Raw genomic sequence first — 20,810 nt, 5'->3', positions numbered from 1 at the left:
ACAGTTAAAATTTTAGTTTGATTCAATAACTATGTAGCCTGCTGGGGTGATCATACACAGTAGCTCATGTGCTTCGAGAAACCTTGGCAAATTTCCCACCACGGTTGTTAGGAAAGTTCTGCAAAACTACCCCACCATGAATGCTCATTACTCAAGACAAAAAACAAAAACAAAATAACCGTAGTGAATTTGTATAAAGAACGAGGAAAATCAGTGATGCAAAAGTATTCGAAATCATAGAAGCCGCCGTACCACGTAGGACTTCCACAGAATTAGGACTACCATGACACACCCGACATTCTAGGACCCTTTTTTCCCCTATAAAGTGGAATAAAGAGATGTAAAAAGAAGATCTGCATGTTGTTCTACTAACAGATTGCTTTAGCATGTACTCCCTCCGTAAATTAATATAAGAGCGTTTAGATTACTACATTAGTTATCTAAACGTTCTTATATTAGTTTACAGAGGGAGTACAATATTGTACAACCACTTGACGATTCAAAGCAACATGATGCACCGGGATCATGACAGGATAGGGCTCATTCAGCAAAATCATTTACATGATCGGTTAAGAAAAATCATTTACATGCCCTCAACAAGAGCCACAGCCACACTCGGCGCAGGAGATTAGATGTTGCTAATGTTGCTGGAATCGACATCAATCAAAAGATAACTGTCTTCTACACATGGCAGGACTGAAGCAGCATGACCCAAATGAAGATGGCACCGGGCCGCACAAATGCTTGAGGGTCACCGCCTGCGATCGTCGAGGTGCGCGCTTCTCACTGCTGGCATGCCTACACAAGATTCCTCTTGGCATCAGGACTCCTCTTTCTCTGCATATTTACCAACTCCTGGGATGTCCCAAAACGCGACCATCAGGCCATTACTGTCAACACCTCAACAAATAATGGCGCAAAGCGAAACAGGAGTCCCAATGAGGAAAAAACCTGTTGTGAATTCTGATTTAAATGGGAAGAGTGCCCTTAGCCAGCTGCAGGTCCTGAGGTTCCATTTGACTGATGAGATGTCTCTGTTGGCTTCTGGGCACGGGGTCGCTTCCTTTTACCGTTTGCTAATGTGTCTTGCGCGGCTCCGTTTGGCTGCTGAGGTATCTACATGCATCCATAACATTGTATACCACACATGAATGGTCCGGCCAAAGTGGGAGAAGAATGCATGAACTTGCTGCTAATACACGTAAACACAAACCTGGAACATCTGCTGGTACATCACTGGCATCAAAACACCATTTCCAAATGCCTGAGGGTCAACGCCACTCTGAAATTTCATATAAGCAAGAGTTAACTTCACGGCACGTGTTTCCAGAAATGATGCACTCAGGAACCATGCATCATGGAGATGGGCAAGTTCCAGAGTAGTATGGGCTATGGAGCCTCTAATGTTGGTGTAAAAAAGGCCATCAGAATATGCTGGAAATCTTTTCTGGTGCTATTGGTACTTGTACAATGTGACATTTTAGCTGATAATAAAGTCACCCATGTTTTGACGTACCGGAACCATGTAAACAATACTTGGGCGCATTGCAGCTTGATTGCCCATGAATTGCTGGACGTTAGCTGGCACACCAATGTAACCAGCAGGAACTACAGCCTTTTCTGCTACTCCCTGCAGTTAAAAGTAAAAAACATTAGGCAGTCAATATACCCACTATGCTATATGTTTCAACTGATGAAGTGGTATTGCACCAAAAGTCCTGATGCTTATTCCAATCTACCTTCTGGATTTGTGATGCTTGCGCTGATGCAGAAGCCTGCGTTTTGCAAAATAAGAATGGTTTCAGATGGTAGCAGTTCAAGTAAACAATTTCCATAAACAATCAAAAGCAAGAATGTATATTGCCAAGAGATTAATTACAGGTTGAACCAGTACCTCTGGTCCTTTGGGCCCACCATTCCCATTGTCAGTAACGACATTCACCAAATTTTGACCAGTCACTGTATTTGGTTTTACTTTAGGAATGCGAGACTTGATCCTTGGCTGTGTATCATCATGTGTATTGCTATTTAATAAGAACTTCTCAACCTCTCTCACCAGCCTCAAAGCAAGGCGATACTTATCTGACAGGACTGCAGAGTCAACAAGCTGCAGGCATCTCATCGACAAATAGTCATATCTATCCACACGATTGTCGGGAACAACATCACTTGAAAGTCGTCCCATCACATGTAACTGTCTAAAATCCTTTTTCCACCTATCAAGAACATACTGTGAAGGAACTTCACGAACCTGTTGAAACTTGAGCACGGAGAGACTATGCCTACATAATATGCCGCTAAATTGGAAACCTCCACATATACAAGTTATATCCTTTTCCTCTGTGTTATAAGTAACTGCAAAAATCTTGCTCATAGTCCTTTTACCATCTTCAAGGAAAATACATTCCTTGACATTAAATGTGGAGATGGGCCCATCACCATTCATCAAAGATACATGGCAGTACATAATGGCTTCAATCTCATCTTGCAACTTCTTGAACATGTTATGGGTGTATACCTTTGAGAGCTGTTCTTCCATATAGAATTTTGAAACAGGTGGACGTTGCTTATGAAATGTCTCAAAATCTGCTTGGGCTTCTTTCTCGTATTTGCTCTGCAAAATCATCTCATACTTACCAAGAAATTGCTTCAAAGAGGTTTTCAAATCAACATACCCTTCAAAGAAAGGAGTGATAGTTTCACTTCTTTGTGTAGCAGACATTCCTGCCCAAAAAGCATCTTTAAGAAAGATAGGAACCCATGAAAATCTGCACTCATAAAGTGATCTTAACCAGTCATGACCCTGAAGCCCATTGTATGTGATCAAAGTACTCCATTCACCTTCAAACTCATCTACTGTTAAAGAATCATATGAAGCCTTTTGCAATGCCTTGCTGATAGCTTTGTACTCTGATAGCCCACTTAATTGCTCTGCCGCCTTCTTCATTATCTGATGCAAGCATATTCTATGGCGAACTCCAGGAACAACCTCAGCAACTGCACTCTGGATGCCCCTGCATTGGTCAGTGATGATAGCCTTTGGAAGGTTGCCAGACATGCATGCTACCCACGCCTTAAACAGCCACGTATAGGTTTCTGCTGTTTCATCAGAGAGCAGGCCACAACCCAACAAGACAGATTGGCCATGATGATTCACCCCAAGAAAAGTCACAAGAGGCATATCATGTTTACTAACCACATAGGAAGTGTCAAGGGTGATAGCGTCATTATAATACTCATACATGGCTCTTGACCATGCATCCGCCCAAAAAACATTCCTGACACAGCCTTCATCATCCAAGTCGATAACATTGAAAAAGTTTGCATTTTTGGCCTGCATTCGGGTAAAGAAAAGTCGAAGTGCTTCTGAATCTCCAGGTTGGAGCTTCAAACGGCCCCTCTCAACAAAACTATGGTTCTTGCTCTCTCCAAACAGAAGTTCCTCGAGTGCACCCAACTTATCAACAGGCATCTTGCTTGGCTCTTCAACTGGCATAGCTCCAGGTCCACCCATACGCAGCCGCCTCTTCGCAGGGCCAGAAAGCTGCTTATAAGAGTTCAAGAACCTTGCCATTGCTGGGCTCACAGGATGATTGTGATCAAGGTTTGCCAACTCTACATGCAACAATTTGTCTCCCCATAACTTCACACGGATCCTTGCTGGGCAATTGGTGGTTGATGAGGCCCGCTTCCTGAACTTAGGCTCATAACGTGGACGCCCTCCTTTACAGCACATCAGCTCGAGATATAAGCAGGTGCCTTCTTGTGAGAACGAGGACCTCCTAACCGAGACACCAAAACCAACACGACGGGCATACCTACGGTAGAATCGGTTGACCTCCATGTGGTTATTGAACACCATGCCAACTTCTGGAATGCCAATGTCCTGTCCATCAGATTCCTCTAAATATGGATCCTGAATAAGAAAACTACCATCAGAACATGTACAACACAAGTGCTTAGCAGGATAAACCAGATTTTTCTAGACACATAGGATAGCATATTGGTGCTTATTTGAAAGGATGTGTGCTTGATTATGTACCAAGAGGTTCTTATGAATTTAATTAGTACTTCTACCATTCCAAAATCAGAGGGAGTACTTATACTAATTAATAGCATAAAATAAACCATTCAAGCACCTAGAAAGCTGAGCTTAAATATTCTAGAGTAGATGAAAGAGTGTTGCTATACATACGATGTTTTCCATCTGATTTTTATAAGATGCGGCAGATCCGACCATCGATGCACGGGGCAAGGTACAGCAGACTCACTGGATTGACCATCATAGCAAGGTCGGACACCAAGTATTGGACGTGCAGTAGTTCCGTAGATGAATTACATGCTCCAGGTGCTTAATGATGTGGCTATATTCTCTCTCTTCACGCGGTCATTAATAAGCACCTTGCATGTACATGCCCTCAGGAAACCGTTTCAACCGCAAAATTATCTTCTACAGCATCAAAGTGGCATCGGTAACTACAAATACATTCTAAATTTAGGATTTCAGGATAGCATGACACTAGCACTTTGTTTGTCATATCGTAAAATACTCTAGCAATCATCCAAGTACAGTCATCCTAATATTAGTACTCCCTCCATCCCTTTTATAGGTGTTAATTTCTCCTTAGGTGTTAGCTTTGCCTCAGATTTGTCTGGAATTGTTAGGCACAATTTGCCTTATGAGGACCTCTTCCAAATTTGCCCCACTGAAACGCTTCATGGACGCTACAGATTAATGTCCCTTTTTTATGCCAGATGACCTAGCTTTATTTATTCGGTCCACCTAATTGATGGAATTGCAGAACAGTTGACGTGATAATTATTGCCGATAAAAAGGGACTGGGAGAGTAGCTCTGAAGCAAAATTCCAGCTTACTGGAAGAGGGAAATGGTTTCCCAAAACGGAACTTCCAGCCCTCAAGAATGAACAGAATTATGGGTGGAACGTATCGCCCTCTCAAGAAAACCAAAATGCCACGCTGATCCACAAAAATAAAGTCTAATACAAGTCATTGCCAACAGAATAACAAATGATGCTATGAGCTCCAAACTCGACATCCAACTTCTTTGCAGGCGTCTGAACCACCGCAAACTCGGCATCCGTACTCATGTAAAAACCCTAAAACCCCATGAAATCCTAAGCTTTCTTCTCCAGGTGACACCTAAACCCTCAGAAATCACGTAGTAATCCTGGACCCTCTCTCCCGCACTTCCGCACATCAAATTCTCAGGATCACAAGCCGCTAAAAGATATAGAGGAACAGGAAGAGATGGGGTCGATCGGGGAGTACCAGTGCGTTGAGGTCGCGGCGCCGGGGGCGGCGAGGATTCTTGGGCGGGGGGACCGCCCCCTCCGTCTCCATCGTCTGAGAGCCCACCGCCGGCGAGGTCGGCTAGGGTTTGGGAGCGGGTGGGGAAGATGACGGGTGTAAATTTTGGTGACAAATGAATTAGACACGCACCTGAAGAAGGGCCCCGGTGGGCATTGGGTTATGCCTCCGGTTCGGTCGGTTCGGTTTCTCCGTTATTAACCAGCCGAAATAACAACCGGTTCGGGACGAGGCCGCGAGCGACGGCGACCGGAAGAGATGCCAATCCCCGTATCTTCGACTTCGAGTGAGAAAAACCACAAGAGTTATGAAGTTTATAATTCCGGGCTCACATGGGTGAACAGTAAAGTCTTAAAAAATAGTGAAGAATATAAAAATTCCTTTTTTTGCGAGGAAGAATATAAAAATTCCTTTTTTTGCGAGGAAGAAAATAAAAATTCTTAATTTTTTGTGATAAACATTGAGGAATGTTTCGTCTGCGTGCAAATTTTCATGATGGAATGACATTCGTTGAGGTTAGACAAAAAGGCCGATGCTCTAAAAAGGCTATTTTTAGAAGCATTTTGGAATATCAATTTTGTATTTTTTGTTGACCTCCACAAATGTTGTTTCATCATGAAAATTTGCATTAAGATGAAACACTCATAAATGTTTCTTGTAATTTTTTTTGAATATTTTGATTTTTCTTCAATTTACTTTCAATGGTGTCGTGGAAAATGTGCAAGGAGAGCGGTTGCCGTCGTGGGATCGTCGCCGGTTCAATGCATACTCATTGAGAACCCACACACCGCTAGCCAAACAAGCACACTGGTGATCGAGGAGGCGTGAAAACATTCATACCCCATTTCACATTCTCGTTTGTTGCCGCGCGAAGAAGAAGAGGACAAAGTTGAATAGACAACAATGACCCGCCACTAATTGGGGGGCGGGGTTAGTGATTAAGGAATATCACTGATATGCCAAATCTGACATCTGTGTATGACGACATGTCGACCGTGCAACAGTGAAAGAGGACCTCATCATTGACCGACCAATTGCTCTCGAGTCTGTGTTAACAGTTCCAGCTAACCAACAGTGGCTCATCACAAACGCGCCTTTGTTGGCCCGTCGGTGATGAAGCTCATCAGTGACACCTCTGTGGTTGCCGGTCAGTGACGAGGGGTCAGTGCTATCTGGATTTTGTAGTAGTGATCTTCTAATCAAGGTGGTTCTCAACATCTTGAGCGAGTATCCATAAGAATAGTACTAGAAGATATGTCTCTATTTTCTTAGATATAGTGCAAAAACTATTTTGCTACAAGTGATGATTGCATTGGATTTTGTTATATATTCCTATATGTAACCCCGGTTGAAAACCTATCTCTGTTTTACTTTTCTTTGATAGGATTATCGAAAAGTATCGAAGCACCTTACTAGAAATCTTTCTCTTTCCGTATTCGTGTCACCTTGACGTTCCACACTCACGACAATGAGTATTGTTATCATGGTCTCTCCAATACAAAGCACATCAACACTTGCATACACGAATTCATAACCAAGCCTTAAGTCGTTGTATCACCATTCCCAATTCCCTTTTTACAAGGGAAACCAAAAGATCCATATTCCAAGCAATTTTCAGCTATTAACAAAGGACATGCACAAAATAAGTTAGCTACAAAAACAATTATTTATTTTTCTATATATTCAAAGAGTGACCCATTCGACAGTAAACTGTCATCGAATATGCCCATGCTTGTGACGCTCAATTGCGTCACCTAAAATCGATCAAATATCAAAGATGTCGAGGGGCTACCTCGGGCAGGCCCAGTTTGTGGCAGTCACTGTCACCGAAAATGATCTAAGGGCATCTCCGATAGCAATCCGCAAATTTTCTCCCGCGTCCGTCCGCAAACAGGGAAGGACTAATCCACGGACACAGATGCGGGAAGACGCCATCCAACTGTAGTTGCATACATTTTAAACCTCATTTTAACTAACCAAATGAAATTCATGCATAGCAGCCAATATTCATCAAAGTTTTGGATAGAAAACAACACAAATCATTCATACATAGCATGCAAATTAAGTCCAGTACAAGTCTCTAATTCGACTAGATCCCGGATGTCCAACAAGTTCTTCATGAACGGATCTTGTCGTTCCACACATACTCCCCATTCAGCTTCATCCAATAGTGTGTGCACGTAAATGGTCGCCCCCTGTCCTGTGGTACACAACGGCGGCGCGTGCGGGCTACATATAATGTGTAGACCAATAATGAGTGAATTAATCAATCAACAACTTGAGCAAGGGAAAGTAAAACTTACGATCTCGTCATCTGCCGCGTGTAATGGTCACCTTGCCTCGAGCTGACGAGCCACGTTTCAAAACTTGATGACGCTGATCTGGATAGGGTGCCAACGATACGACAATGATCTCACATTGCGTTGTTGAATGATGTACATGTCGTAGGGCGCAATGTGATTTCATGCGTGAAACTTTTCATGCGCTTGCTCCCAGAAGGGCCCCCCCTGCTCCTGCCTATGAAATCCGCGGATATGGCCAGTGTAATGCCCGAATAATTAAGCTACAGTAAAACTCCGCTAATGACGCCACGTCACCTCGATTACTGTTGATAAACTCGCGTTGATTCGAAACCGATTCAAATTCAAACTCAAAATCGAGTCAAACAATAAAAAATTTCAAACAATAAAACTAAAATGTTCGGATTGTGCAAAATAATGCATAGGTAATTATGGTGAATAAACCACACTTTTATAAAGTCTTTAAATACTCGAAGATGAATAAAATAATAGCAAAAACAATTTTTGAAATGCCTTTTATAATTGATAAAGTGTTAAAATATTCTATTTATGGGTTAAACTTTTTATGGCACTGAGTTTAGTGGTAGTACTAATTTAGGGATCATTTTTGTACTTTACAAAACTAATAAAGTGAGGAACAAAATAAAACAGAAAAGAAATAAAATACAAAAAATAAAAGGAAACGAAAAAAAATATAATAAAGAGAAAAGGGCTTCCCCCACTTGGCCACGACCCAGCAGGCCACCAGGCTGCCAGACCGGCCCACCAGCCGCGCCCATTTCCCCCCACTACCACGAAACATGTCGCCCCACTTTCCCTCTCCCATGTCGCTCCCCCCCTCTCGATCCGATCTGGATCGAGGGAGCGATCCCGAGCCCACCTCGACGCCAACCGCCATCGACTGGAGGACCACATCGCCGGAGCCTTTCCACCTCGACCACCTCGTCCCCATCGTCGCCGTCGTTCCCGCCTCCCCCACCTCAAGCCCCGCTGCCATTGCCCTACGCCCCTCCCCTTCCCCCCCTTTTCACCCGCGCCCGCGCCGTCCCTCCCGTGCGAGCCCACACCCACACCCACTCCGGTCGCCGCCCATCTTGAAGCCGGCGTTGCCGCAACCATCGCTCCGGCTAACCCCTGCCCGCGCCCGTAGGACCGTCCATTCCCTCGCCCCGCCTGCAACGTGCAAGGCCGTGGCCGCGAACCCACCTGATCCGAGCTCCGGCGGCCGCCTCTACTCGACGCCGTCGCCATTGGTGACTGGCTCCGGCCGCTGCCCGCTCCCCTGCACTGCTACTGCTCGCGCACGACTGTGATGCGGCGCCCGTTCCCGACGCGCCTCGCCCGCCGCCCCATTTGCTGCTACTGCCGCGACCTGCGCCGCGCGCCCCCGCCACCGTCCGCTAGCATGCTCCCCTACTGCGCTGCTAGCTCCATGACTGGCTGCTGCCGCCGCTGCTTCTGCCTACGCCCATCGTTGGCCACCACCCCGCATGCCTCGCGCTCGCCTCTCCCTCGCCGCGCATCGCTCGTGCGCGCGCGCGCACACACCGCGCCACTCTGGCCACTCCGGCTCCCTCCTCCCGCACATGCCCCGCTCCGCGCCGCGCCTGTCTACTGCCTTCCAGCACCGCCGCTGCTGGCGCCTCCCGTTGTCGTCGTGCCGACAACACTCCACCCCAGCGCCCGCGCGCGTCGCTCGGGGCAGCGCCCCGCCATGGCCGCGATCGGCGCTCGATCCTGCCCCGACGGGCGTCCCCGCCAGCGCCCAGATGGGCTGGCGCCCGTGGCCCCGCTAGCGCCCGATCCGCTAGGCCCCCTGGGTCAATGACAGGAGGGCCCCGCCTCTAGAACATTTTTTTAAAAAGAGATAAAAAATACATAATTAAAAATAATAATAATAATTAACTTAATTTAAGCATAATTAGTTAACCTAATCACCTATTTAATTAACTAAAACAATTTAGGTAACCTAAGCCTATGACATATAGGACCCACGCGTCAGTTTGACCAAGTCAACTGACTGTTGACCGCTGACGTCATGCTGACATCATAAACTGAATTTTGAATTAAATTAATTCTGTTAATTCCAAAAATGAATTAAAACTTTAAAAATTAATATAAAATAATCCGTAACTCGGATGGAGAAACTTTGTACATGAAAGTTGCTCAGAACGACGAGATGAATCCGGATACGCAGCCCGTTCGTCCGCCACACATCCCTAACATAGCGAACACGCAACTTTCCCGGATGTTTTCCCCCTTCGCCGGTATCACCTCCTACCGCGTTAGGGCACACCTGGCACCGTTACTTGTCATATCATGCATCGTTATGCATCTGTTTGCATTGTATTAATTGTTTCTTCCCCCTCTTCTCTTCGGTAGACTACGAGGCTGACGCCGCTGCTGGTGCCCCGGTCGACTACGTTGTTGACGACCCCTACTTACCAGAGCAACCAGGCAAGCCCCCCCTTGATCACCAGATATCACCTATTCTTCTCTTTACTGCTTGCATCAAAGTAGTGTAGCATGTTACTGCTTTCCGTTAATCCTATTCTGATGCATAGCCTGTCATTGTTGCTATAGTTGTTGATACCTCACCTGCAATCCTAAATGCTTAGTATAGGATGCTAGTTTATCATCAGTGGCCCTACATTCTTGTCAGTCTGCCATGCTATACTATCGGGCCGTGGTCATGTCTGGTGTTGATGAAGGAGATATGCCCTAGAGGAAAAAAATAAAGTTATTATTTATTTCCTTATATCATGATAAATGTTTATTATTCATGCTAGAATTGTATTAACCGGAAACTTAGTACATGTGTGAATACATAGACAAACAAAGTGTCACTAGTATGCCTCTACTTGACTAGCTCGTTGAATCAAAGATGGTTAAGTTTCCTAGCCATAGACACGAGTTGTCATTTGATTAACGGGATCACATCATTAGAGAATGATGTGATTGACTTGACCCATTCCGTTAGCTTAGCACGATCATCGTTTAGTTTGTTGCTACTGCTTTCTTCATGACTTATACATGTTCCTGTGACTATGAGATTATGCAACTCCCGAGTATCGGAGGAACACTTTATGTGCTATCAAACATCACAACGTAACTGGGTGATTATAAAGGTGCTCTACAGGTGTCTCCGATGGTGCTTGTTGAGTTGGCATAGATCGAGATTAGGATCTATCACTCTGATTGTCGGAGAGGTATCTCTGGGCCCTCTCGGTAATGCACATCACTATAAGCCTTGCAAGCATTGTGACTAATGAGTTAGTTGCGCGATGATGCAGTACGGAACGAGTAAAGAGACTTGCCGGTAACGAGATTGAACTAGGTATGAGGATACCGACGATCGAATCTCGGGCAAGTAACATACCGATGACAAAGGGAACAACGTATGTTGTTATGCGGTTTGACCGATAAAAATCTTCATAGAATATGTAGGAGCCAATATGAGCATCCAGGTTCCGCTATTGGTTATTGACCGGAGACGAGTCTCGATCATGTCTACATAGTTCTCGAACCCGTAGGGTCCGCACGCTTAACGTTCGGTGACGATCGGTATTATGAGTTTATGTGTTTTGATGTACCGAAGTTAGTTCGGAGTTCCGGATGAGATCGGGGATATGACAGGGAGTCTCGAAATGGTCGATACGTAAAGATCGATATATTGGACGACTATATTCGGACATCGGAAAGGTTCTGAGTGATTCGGGTATTTTTCGGAGTACCGAAGAGTTACGAGAATTCACCGGGAGGATCAATGGGCCTTTGTGGGCTTTAGTGGAAATAGAGGGCAGCAAGGAAGTGTGGGGTGCGCCCCCTAGGCCCAAACTGAATTGGTTTAGGGCTTTGGGGGCCGGCCCCCTCTTTCCTTCTCCTCTCCCCCACTTTCCTTCCCCTCCTAGTTGGACTAGGAAAGGGGGAACCTACTCCTAGTAGGAGTAGGATTTCCCCCTTGGGGCGCACCCTATGAGGCCGCCGGCCCCCTCCCCTTGTTCCTTTATATACGTGGCCGGGGGGCACCCCATAGACACACGTTGATTGCTCCAAGCCGTGTGCGGTGCCCCCCTCCACCATAATCCACCTTGATCATATCGTAGCGGTGCTTAGGCAAAGACCTGCGTCGGTAGCAACATCATCACCGTCATCACGCCGTCATGTTGACGGAACTCTCCTGTGAAGCTCTGCTGGATCGGAGTTCGTGGGACGTCATTGAGTTGAACGTGTGCTGAACTCGGAGGTGCCGTACGTTCAGTACTTGGATCGGTCGGATCGTGAAGACGTACGACTACATCAACCGCGTTCTCATAACGCTTCCGCTTATAGTCTACGAGGGTATGTGGACGATACTCTTCTCTCTCGTTGCTATGCATCACCATGATCTTGCGTGTGCGTAGGAATTTTTTTTGAAATTATTACGTTCCCCAACAGTGGCATCCGAGCCAGATTTATGCATAGATGTTATATGCACGAGTAGAACACAAAGGAGTTGTGGGTGTGAGTATATACATATTGCTTGCCGTTACTAGTTGATTCTTAATTTATCATGAACTTAGTCCTGATAGTATTAGCATATCTATGTTGTAGATCAATAGCTCGCGTTTAGCTCCCCTGTTTTATTTTTGATATGTTCCTAGAGAAAACTAAGTTGAAATATGTTAGTAGCAATGATGCAGATTGGATCCGTGATCTAAGGATTATCCTCATTGCTGCATAGAAGAATTATGTCCTTGATGCACCGCTAGGTGACAGACCGATTGCAGGAGCAGATCCATACATTATGAACGTTTGGCGAGCTCGATATGATGACTACTTGATAGTTTAGTGCACCATGATTTACGGCTTACAATCGGGGCTTCAAAGACGTTTTGAACGCCATAGAGCATATGAGATGTTCCAAGAGTTGAAATTAGTATTTCAGACTCATGCCCATGTCGAAAGGTATGAGACCTTTGACAATCACTTTGCCTACAAGATGGAGGAGAATAGCTCAGCTAGTGAGCATGTGCTCAGAATGTCTGAGTACTACAATCACTTGAATCAAGTGGGAGTTAATCTTCCAGATAAGCTAGTGATTTGACAGAGTTCTCTAGTCACTATCACCAAGTTACTGGAACTTCGTGATGAACTATAATATGCAAGGGATAACGGAAACGATTCTCAAGCTCTTCGTGATGCTGAAATCGATGAAGGTAGAAATCAATAAAAGCATCAAGTGTTGATGGTTGGCAAGACCACTAGTTTCAAGAAAAGGGCAAAGGGAAGAAGGGGAACTTCAAGAAGAACGGCAAAGCAAGTTGGTGCTCAAGTGAAGAAGCCCAAGTCTAGACCTAAGCCCGAGACTAAGTGCTTCTACTGCAAAGGGACTGGTCACTGGAAATAGAACTGCCCCAAGTATTTGGCGGATAAGAAGGATGGCAAAGTGAACAAAGGTATATTTGATATACATGTTATTAATGTGTACTTTACTAGTGTTTATAGAAACCCCTCAGTATTTGATACTAGTTTAGTTGCTGAGATTAGTAACTTGAAACAGGAGTTGCGGAATGAACAGAGACTAGTTAAGGGTGAAGTGACGATGTGTGTTGGAAGTGGTTCCAAGATTGATATGATCATCATCGCACACTCCCTATACTTTCGGGATTAGTGTTGAACCTAAATAAATGTTATTTGGTGTTTGCGTTAAGCATGAATATGATTTGATCATGTTTATTGTAATATGGTTATTCATTTAAAGTCAAAGAATAATTATTGTTCTGTTTACATGAATAAAACCTTCAATGGTCATACACTCAAGGTGAATGGTTTATTGAATCTCGATCGTAGTGATACACATATTCATAATATTGAAGCCAAAAGATGCAATGTTAATAATGATAGTGCAACTTATTTGTGGCACCGCTGTTTAGGTCATATTGGTGTAAAGCGCATGAAGAAACTCAATGTTGATGGGTTTTTGGAATCACTTGATGCTTGCGAACCATGCCTCATGGGCAAGATGACTAAGACTCCGTTCTCCGGAACAATGGAGCGAGCAAATGACTTATTGGAAATAATACATACTGATGTATGCGGCCCGATGAGTGTTGAGGCTCGCGGCGGGTATCGTTATTTTCTGACCTTCATAGATGATTTGAGTAGATATGGGTATATCTACTTGATGAAACATAAGTCTTAAACATTTGAAAAGTTCAAAGAATTTCAGAGTGAAGTGGAAAATCATCGTAACAAGAAAATAAAGTTTCTGCGATCTGATTGTGGAGGAGAATATTTGAGTTACGAGTTTGGTCTTCATTTGAAACAATGCTGAATAGTTTCGCAACTCACGCCACCTGGAACACCACAGCGTAATGGTGTGTCCGAACGTCATAACCGTACTTTATTAGATATGGTGCGATCTATGATGTCTCTTACCGATTTATCACTATCATGTTGGGGTTATGCATTAGAGACAGTTGCATTCACGTTAAATAGGGCACCATCTAAATCCGTTGAGACGACACCATATGAACTGTGGTTTGGCTAGAAACCTGAGCTGTCGTTTCTTAAAGTTTCAGGCTGCAATTCTTATGTGAAAAAGTTTCAACCTGATAAGCTCAAACCCAAATCGGAGAAATGTGTCTTCATAGAATACCCAAAGGAAACTGTTGGGTACACCTTCTATCACAGATCCAAAGGCAAGATCTTTGTTGCTAAAAGTGGATCCTTTCTAGAGAAGGAGTTTCTCTCGAAAGAAGTGAGTGGGAGGAATGTAGAACTTGAAGGTAATTGTACCTTCTCCCGAATTGGAAAGTAGTTCATCACAGAAATCAGTTCTAGTGATCTCTACACCAATTAGTGAGGAAGCTAATGATGATGATCATGTAACTTCAGATCAAGTTACTACCGAACCTCATAGGACAACCAGAGTATGGTCCGCACCAGAGCGGTACGGTAATCCTTTTTGGAAGTCATGTTACTAGACCATGACGAACCTACGAACTATGAGGAAGCGATGATGAGCCCAGATTCAGCAAAATGGCTTGAGGCCATGAAATCTGAGATGGGATCCATGTATGAGAACAAAGTATGGACTTTGATTGACTTGCCCGATGATCGGTGAGTCATTAAGAATAAATGGATCTTCAAGAGGAAGACGGACGCTGATAGTAGTGTTACTATCTACAAAGCTCGAATTGTCGCAAAATGTTTTCGACAAGTTCAAGGTGTTGACTACGATGATATTTTCTCACTCGCATTGATGCTTAAAATTCTGTCCGAATCATATTAGCAGTTGCCGCATTTTATGAAATCTGGCAAATGGATGTCAAAACTGCATTCCTTAATGGATTTCTTAAAGAAGAGTTGTATATGATGCAATCAGAAGGTTTTGTCGATCCTAAAGGTGCTAACAAAGTGAGCAAGCTCCAACGATCCATCTATGGACCGGTGCAAGAATCTCGGAGTTGGGATGTATGCTTTGGTAAAGTGATCAAAGCATATGGTTTTATACAGACTTGCGGCGAAGCCTGTATTTACAAGAAAGTGAGTGGGAGCGCTACAACATTTCTGATAAGTATATGTGAATGACATATTGTTGATCGGAAAGATTGTAGAATTTTCTGGAAAGCATAAAGGAGTATTTGAAAGGAGTTTTTTCAAAGAAAGACCTCGATGAAGCTGCTTACACATTAAGCATCAAGATCTATAGAGATAGATCAAGACGCGTGATAAGTTTTTTCAATGAGTACATACCTTGATAAGATTTTGAAGTAGTTCAAAATGGAACAGTCAAAGAAGGAGTTCTTGCCTATGTTGCAAGGTGTGAAGTTGAGTAAAGACTCAAAACCCGACCACAGCAGAAAATAGAAAGAGAATGAAAAGTCATTCCCTATGCCTCAGTCATAGGTTCTATAAAATATGATATGTTGTTTACCAATCCTATTGTATACCTTAGCATGATTCTGGCAAGGGAGTACAACAGTGATCTAGGAGTAGATCACTGGACAGCGGTCAAAATTATCCTTATAGGACTAAGGAAATATTTCTCGGTTATGGAGGTGATAAAAGAGTTCGTCGTAAAGAGTTACATCGATGCAAGTTTTATACATCGATCTAGATGACTCTAACTCTCAATCTAGATACATATTGAAAGTGGGAGCAATTAGCTAGAGTAGCTCCATGCAGAGCATTGTAGACATAGAAATTTGGTAAATACATACGGATCTGAATGTTACAGACCCATATACTAAACTTCTCTCACAAGCAAAACATGATCACTCATTGGGTGTTAATCACATAGCGATGTGAACTAGATTATTGACTCTAGTAAACCCTTTGGGTATTAGTCACATGGAGATGTGAACTAATCACATAAAGATGTGAACTAGATTATTGACTCTATTGCAAGTGGGAGACTGAAGGAAATATGCCCTAGAGGCAAAAATAAAGTTATTATTTATTTCCTTATATCATGATAAATGTTTATTATTCAGGCTAGAATTGTATTAACCGGAAACTTAGTACATGTGTGAATACATAGACAAACAGAGTGTCACTAGTATGCCTCTACTTGACTAGCTCGTTGAATCAAAGATGGTTAAGTTTCCTAACCATAGACATGAGTTGTCATTTGATTAACGGGATCACATCATTAGAGAATGATGTGATTTACTTGACCCATTCTGTTAGCTTAGCACGATGATCGTTTAGTTTGTTGCTACTGCTTTCTTCATGATTTATACATGTTCCTATGACTATGAGATTATGCAACTCCCGAGTACCGGAGGAACACTTTGTGTGCTACCAAACGTCACAACATAACTGGGTGATTATAAAGGTGCTCTACAGGTGTCTCCGATGGTGCTTGTTGAGTTGGCATAGATCGAGATTAGGATTTGTCATTCCGATTGTCGGAGAGGTATCTCTGGGCCCTCTCGGTAATGCACATCACTATAAGCCTTGCAAGCATTGTGACTAATGAGTTAGTTGCGGGATGATGCATTATGGAACGAGTAAAGAGACTGGCCGGTAATGAGATTGAACTAGGTATGAGGATACCGACGATCGAATCTCGGGCAAGTAACATATCGATGACATAGGGAACAACACATGTTGTTATGCGGTTTGACAGATAAATTTTTTCGTAGAATATGTAGGAGCCAATATGAGCATCCAGGTTCCGCTATTGGTTATTGATCGGAGACGAGTCTCAGTCATGTCTACATAGTTCTCGAACCCGTAGGGTCCACACGCTTAACGTTCGGTGACGATCGGTATTATGAGTTTATGTGTTTTGATGTACCGAAGGTAGTTTGGAGTCTCGGATGAGATCGGGGACATGATGAGGAGTCTCGAAATGGTCGAGACGTAAAGGTCGATATATTGGATGACTATGTTCGGACATCGGAAAGGTTCCGAGTGATTCAGGTATTTTTCAGAGTACGGGAGAGTTACGAGAATTCACCGAGAGGGTCAATGGGCCTTCGTGGGCTTTAATGGAAATAGAGGGCAGCAAGGAAGTGTGGGGTGCGCCCCCTAGGCCCAAACCAAATTGGTTTAGGGCTTTGGGGGCCGACCCCCTCTTTCATTCTCCTCTCCTCCTCTTTCCTTCCCCTCCTAGTTGGACTAGGAAAGGGGGAACCTACTCCTAGTAGGAGTATGATTTCCCCCTTGGGGCGCACCCTATGAGGCCGCCACCCCCTCCCCTTGCTCCTTTATATACGTGGCCAGGGCCCCCCCATAGACACAAGTTGATTGTTCCAAGCCGTGTGCGGTGCCCCCCTCCACCATAATCCACCTCGATCATATCGTAGCGGTGCTTAGGTGAAGCCCTGCATTGGTAGCAACATCATCATCGTCATCACGTCGTCGTGTTGACGGAACTCTCTTGTGAAGCTCTGCTGGATCGGAGTTCGTGGGACGTCATCGAGCTGAATGTGTGCTGAACTCGAAGGTGCCATACGTTCGGTACTTGGATCGGTCAGATCGTGAAGACGTACGACTACATCAACCGCGTTCTCATAACGCTTCCGCTTACGGTCTACGAGGGTACATGGACGATACTCTGCTCTCTCGTTGCTATGCATCACCATGATCTTGCGTGTGCGTAGGATTTTTTTTGAAATTACTACGTTCCCCAATAGTTGATCACGGGTATATACTATACATATTACACATGGTACATGATGTGACTAAAGTCAGGTCGGCTCGTTGAGTACCCGCGGTTGATTCATGAAGGGGGGCTGAAAGGACATAGTTTCTCGACGGCCCTATGTGTGGATCTTTGTGGCGGAGCGACATGGCAGGTTGGGACCACCCAGGAGAGAGGTGGGCCTGGCCCTGGTCGGCGTTCGCAGTTACTTCAAAATAACACGCTTAACAAGATCTTGGTATTTGATCTGAGTCTAGCCACTGGCCTATACGCACTAACCAACTACGCAGGAACAATTATGGGCACTCGAGGTCGTGGTATCAGTCGATGCCTTTGTGGTGTCAGCGACTGAGCGGCGCGCGCCTTGTTGGACCGTGTAACGCAACTTCCTTTGTAATGGAGGTTGCTAGGTCTGCTCACCGGCCGCGTATGCAGCGTGCAGGTGTGCAATGGGCGATGGGCCCAGACCCCTGCACGCATAGGATTTAGACCGGCGTGCTGACCTCTCTGTTGTGCTTAGGTGGGGCTGTGACGTGTTGATCTTCCGAGGCCGGGCATGACTCAGGAAAGTGTGTCCAGCCAAAGGAGATCAAGCGTGTTGGGAAATGTGGGGCACCCCTGCAGCGAAGTTTATCTATTCGAATAGTCGTGTCCCTCGGTAAAAGGACGACCCAGAGTTGTACCTTGACCTTATGACAACTAGAAACATATACTTAATAAAACACACTCTTCCAAGTGCCAGATACAACCGGTGATCTCTCTCTCACAAGGCGACAAGGGGAGGATCACCGGGTAGGGTTATGCTATGCGATGTAACTTGGTGAACTTACCATCTACTCTCTTCTACATGCTGCAAGATGGAGGCGGCCAGAAGCGTAGTCTTCGACAGGACTAGCTATCCCCCTCTTATTCCGACATTCTGCAGTTCAGTCCACATATACTACCCCCTTTCATTGATACCAATGCATATGTAGTGTAGCTCCTTGCTTGCGAGTACTTTGGATGAGTACTCACGGTTGCTTTGCTCCCCCTTTCCCCCCTTTTTATATCCAATTTTTGCGACCAAACGTTGGAGTCCAGGAGCCAGACGCCACCATCGATGACGACTGCTACTACTCTGGAGGTGCCTACTACTACGTGCAAGCCGCTGACGACGATCAGGAGTAGTTCAGGAGGATCCCAGGCAGGAGGCCTACGCCTCTTTCGATCTGTATCCCAGTTTGTGCTAGCCTTCTTAAGGCAAACTTGTTTAACTTATGTCTGTACTCAGATATTGTTGCTTCCGCTGACTCGTCTATGATCGAGCTCTTGTATTCGAGCCCTCGAGGCCCCTGGCTTGTAATATGATGCTTGTATGACTTATTTTATTTGTAGAGTTGTGTTGTGATATCTTCCCGTGAGTCCCTGATCTTGATCGTACACGTTTGCGTGTATTATTAGCGTACGATTAAATCGGGGGCGTCACAAGTTGGTATCAGAGCCGACTGCCTGTAGGAATCCCCCTTCCACACTCCTTGGCCAAAGTCGAGTCTAGACATTACAAAACTTTTTACTAACATGGCTGTGTGTTTTATGGGCCCACGTCGCCATTTGGGTGGTATTAGGATCTTTTACTCCTCGACATTTACTCTGGGACTCTGAACTCTCTTCTACTCGGGTTAAATGAATTTACTAACTCTAACATTAGGATCCCGTGACCACGTTCACCCCAAAGTTGGATAAGCCCTAGTTATTCCTTAGAGTTGTATATTGAACAATATACACACTGTCATTGACTCCTTTGAAACTTCTTTGTTTTCAGATGGAACCCACGAGGCAGGTCATGCGCCACATGACGGCCATTGGTGTCTCAGGATCACCTGTTGTGTTAGCCGAGATGATGACCTATCTGGGTTATCGCTGGCACCTTGAGTACACCGTGTATGAACAATACCATGACTTTAACCAGGAGCAGTACCGTGCCATCGTCCACCTCTACTCTCAGGAGTATGACTCCACTACCGTGCTGCACACTGCTCATGGTGTTGGAGTGACTATTGACATGGCAGTCCACAATGCTGCTTATGCTGCTCTGACGCGTCTTCGTGGAGAGTATTGGGAGTTGGACACCTCCCCTTTCAGGCACATTTCTATCGCATCCGATGTTAGTGTGGAGGGATACTACATGTAACACCCCGGATGTAATTTACCTTATATGTATCCCAACTCTTGCCGTTTCCGGCGCTAAGTTATTTTATTTTCCTCGGGTTCAGGTTTTTGTCTCCGTGTGTTGTTGCTTTTGTCATGCATCTCATATCATGCCATCATGTGCATTGCATTTGCATACGTGTTTGTCTCATGCATCCGAGCTTTTTCCCCGTTGTCCGTTTTGCATTCCGGCGCTCCTATCTCCTCCGGTGGTCCTTTCTACCTCTTTTCATGTGTGGGGGTTAAACATTTCCGGATTGGACCGAGACTTGTCATGCGGCCTTGGTTTACTACCGGTAGACCGTCTGTCAAGTTTCGTACCATTTGGACTTCGTTTGATACACCAACGGTTAACCGAGGGACCGAGAAGGCCTCGTTTGTGTTGCAGCCCAACACCTCTCCAAAGTGGCCCAAAACCCACCAAAACCCTTGCCGGGTAACGTAGTAATTTCAAAATTTTTCCTACGCACACACAAGATCATGGTGATGCATAGCAACGAGAGGGGAGAGTGTGATCTACATACCCTTGTAGATCGACAACGGAAGCGTTAGCACAACGTGGTTGATGTAGTCGTATGTCTTCATGGCCCGACCGATCAAGCACCGAAACTACGACACCTCCGAGTTCTAGCACACGTTCAGCTCGATGACGATCCCCGGACTCCGATCCAGCAAAGTGTCGGGGAAGAGTTCCGTCAGCACGACGGCGTGGTGACGATCTTGATGTACTACCGTCGCAGGGCTTTGCCTAAGCACCACTATAATATTATCGAGGACTATGGTGGAAGGGGGCACCACACACGGCTAATAATATGATCACGTGGATCAACTTGTGTCTCTATGGGGTGCCCCTGCC

General features: G+C 44.9%; 1 protein-coding gene across 6 annotated transcripts; it reads right to left on the bottom strand.

Moving 5' to 3' along the window:
- Nucleotides 1-495: 495 nt before the first annotated feature.
- On the bottom strand, nucleotides 496-5,524 carry LOC123127664 (protein FAR1-RELATED SEQUENCE 6). Of its 6 annotated transcripts, XM_044547440.1 has the most exons (9): nucleotides 5,291-5,426; nucleotides 4,272-4,476; nucleotides 3,819-3,916; nucleotides 1,895-3,723; nucleotides 1,740-1,775; nucleotides 1,517-1,630; nucleotides 1,214-1,282; nucleotides 952-1,116; nucleotides 496-855 (listed from the first exon to the last, which is right to left on the bottom strand). In XM_044547440.1, the coding sequence occupies exons 3-8, from the start codon at nucleotides 3,892-3,894 to the stop codon at nucleotides 988-990; spliced, it is 2,253 nt and encodes a 750-aa protein (XP_044403375.1). In that variant the 5' UTR covers nucleotides 3,895-3,916; nucleotides 4,272-4,476; nucleotides 5,291-5,426; the 3' UTR covers nucleotides 496-855; nucleotides 952-987. The 6 variants fall into 6 exon arrangements, with proteins under 6 accessions (XP_044403375.1, XP_044403374.1, XP_044403373.1 ...); XM_044547439.1 differs by lacking the exon at nucleotides 4,272-4,476 and having other exon boundaries at nucleotides 5,291-5,524; XM_044547438.1 differs by having other exon boundaries at nucleotides 1,895-3,916.
- Nucleotides 5,525-20,810: the final 15,286 nt, after the last annotated feature.

This window comes from Triticum aestivum, chromosome 6A (assembly GCF_018294505.1).
Source record: "Triticum aestivum cultivar Chinese Spring chromosome 6A, IWGSC CS RefSeq v2.1, whole genome shotgun sequence".
Lineage (NCBI taxonomy): Eukaryota > Viridiplantae > Streptophyta > Magnoliopsida > Poales > Poaceae > Triticum > Triticum aestivum.
The sequence above is the reverse complement of the archived record's forward strand: the minus strand, read 5'-3'. Positions and strand labels throughout refer to the sequence as shown.

Coding starts and splice junctions, on each gene's coding strand:
- LOC123127664 (XM_044547436.1), bottom strand. CDS start 5,362: ATGGAGACGGAGGGGGCGGTCCCCCCGCCCAAGAATCCTCGCCGCCCC. Junction 1,776..1,894: donor GTGGGCCCAAAGGACCAGAG/GTACTGGTTCAA, acceptor TGCAAAACGCAG/GCTTCTGCATCAGCGCAAGC. Junction 1,117..1,213: donor TGTACCAGCAGATGTTCCAG/GTTTGTGTTTAC, acceptor GGATGCATGTAG/ATACCTCAGCAGCCAAACGG.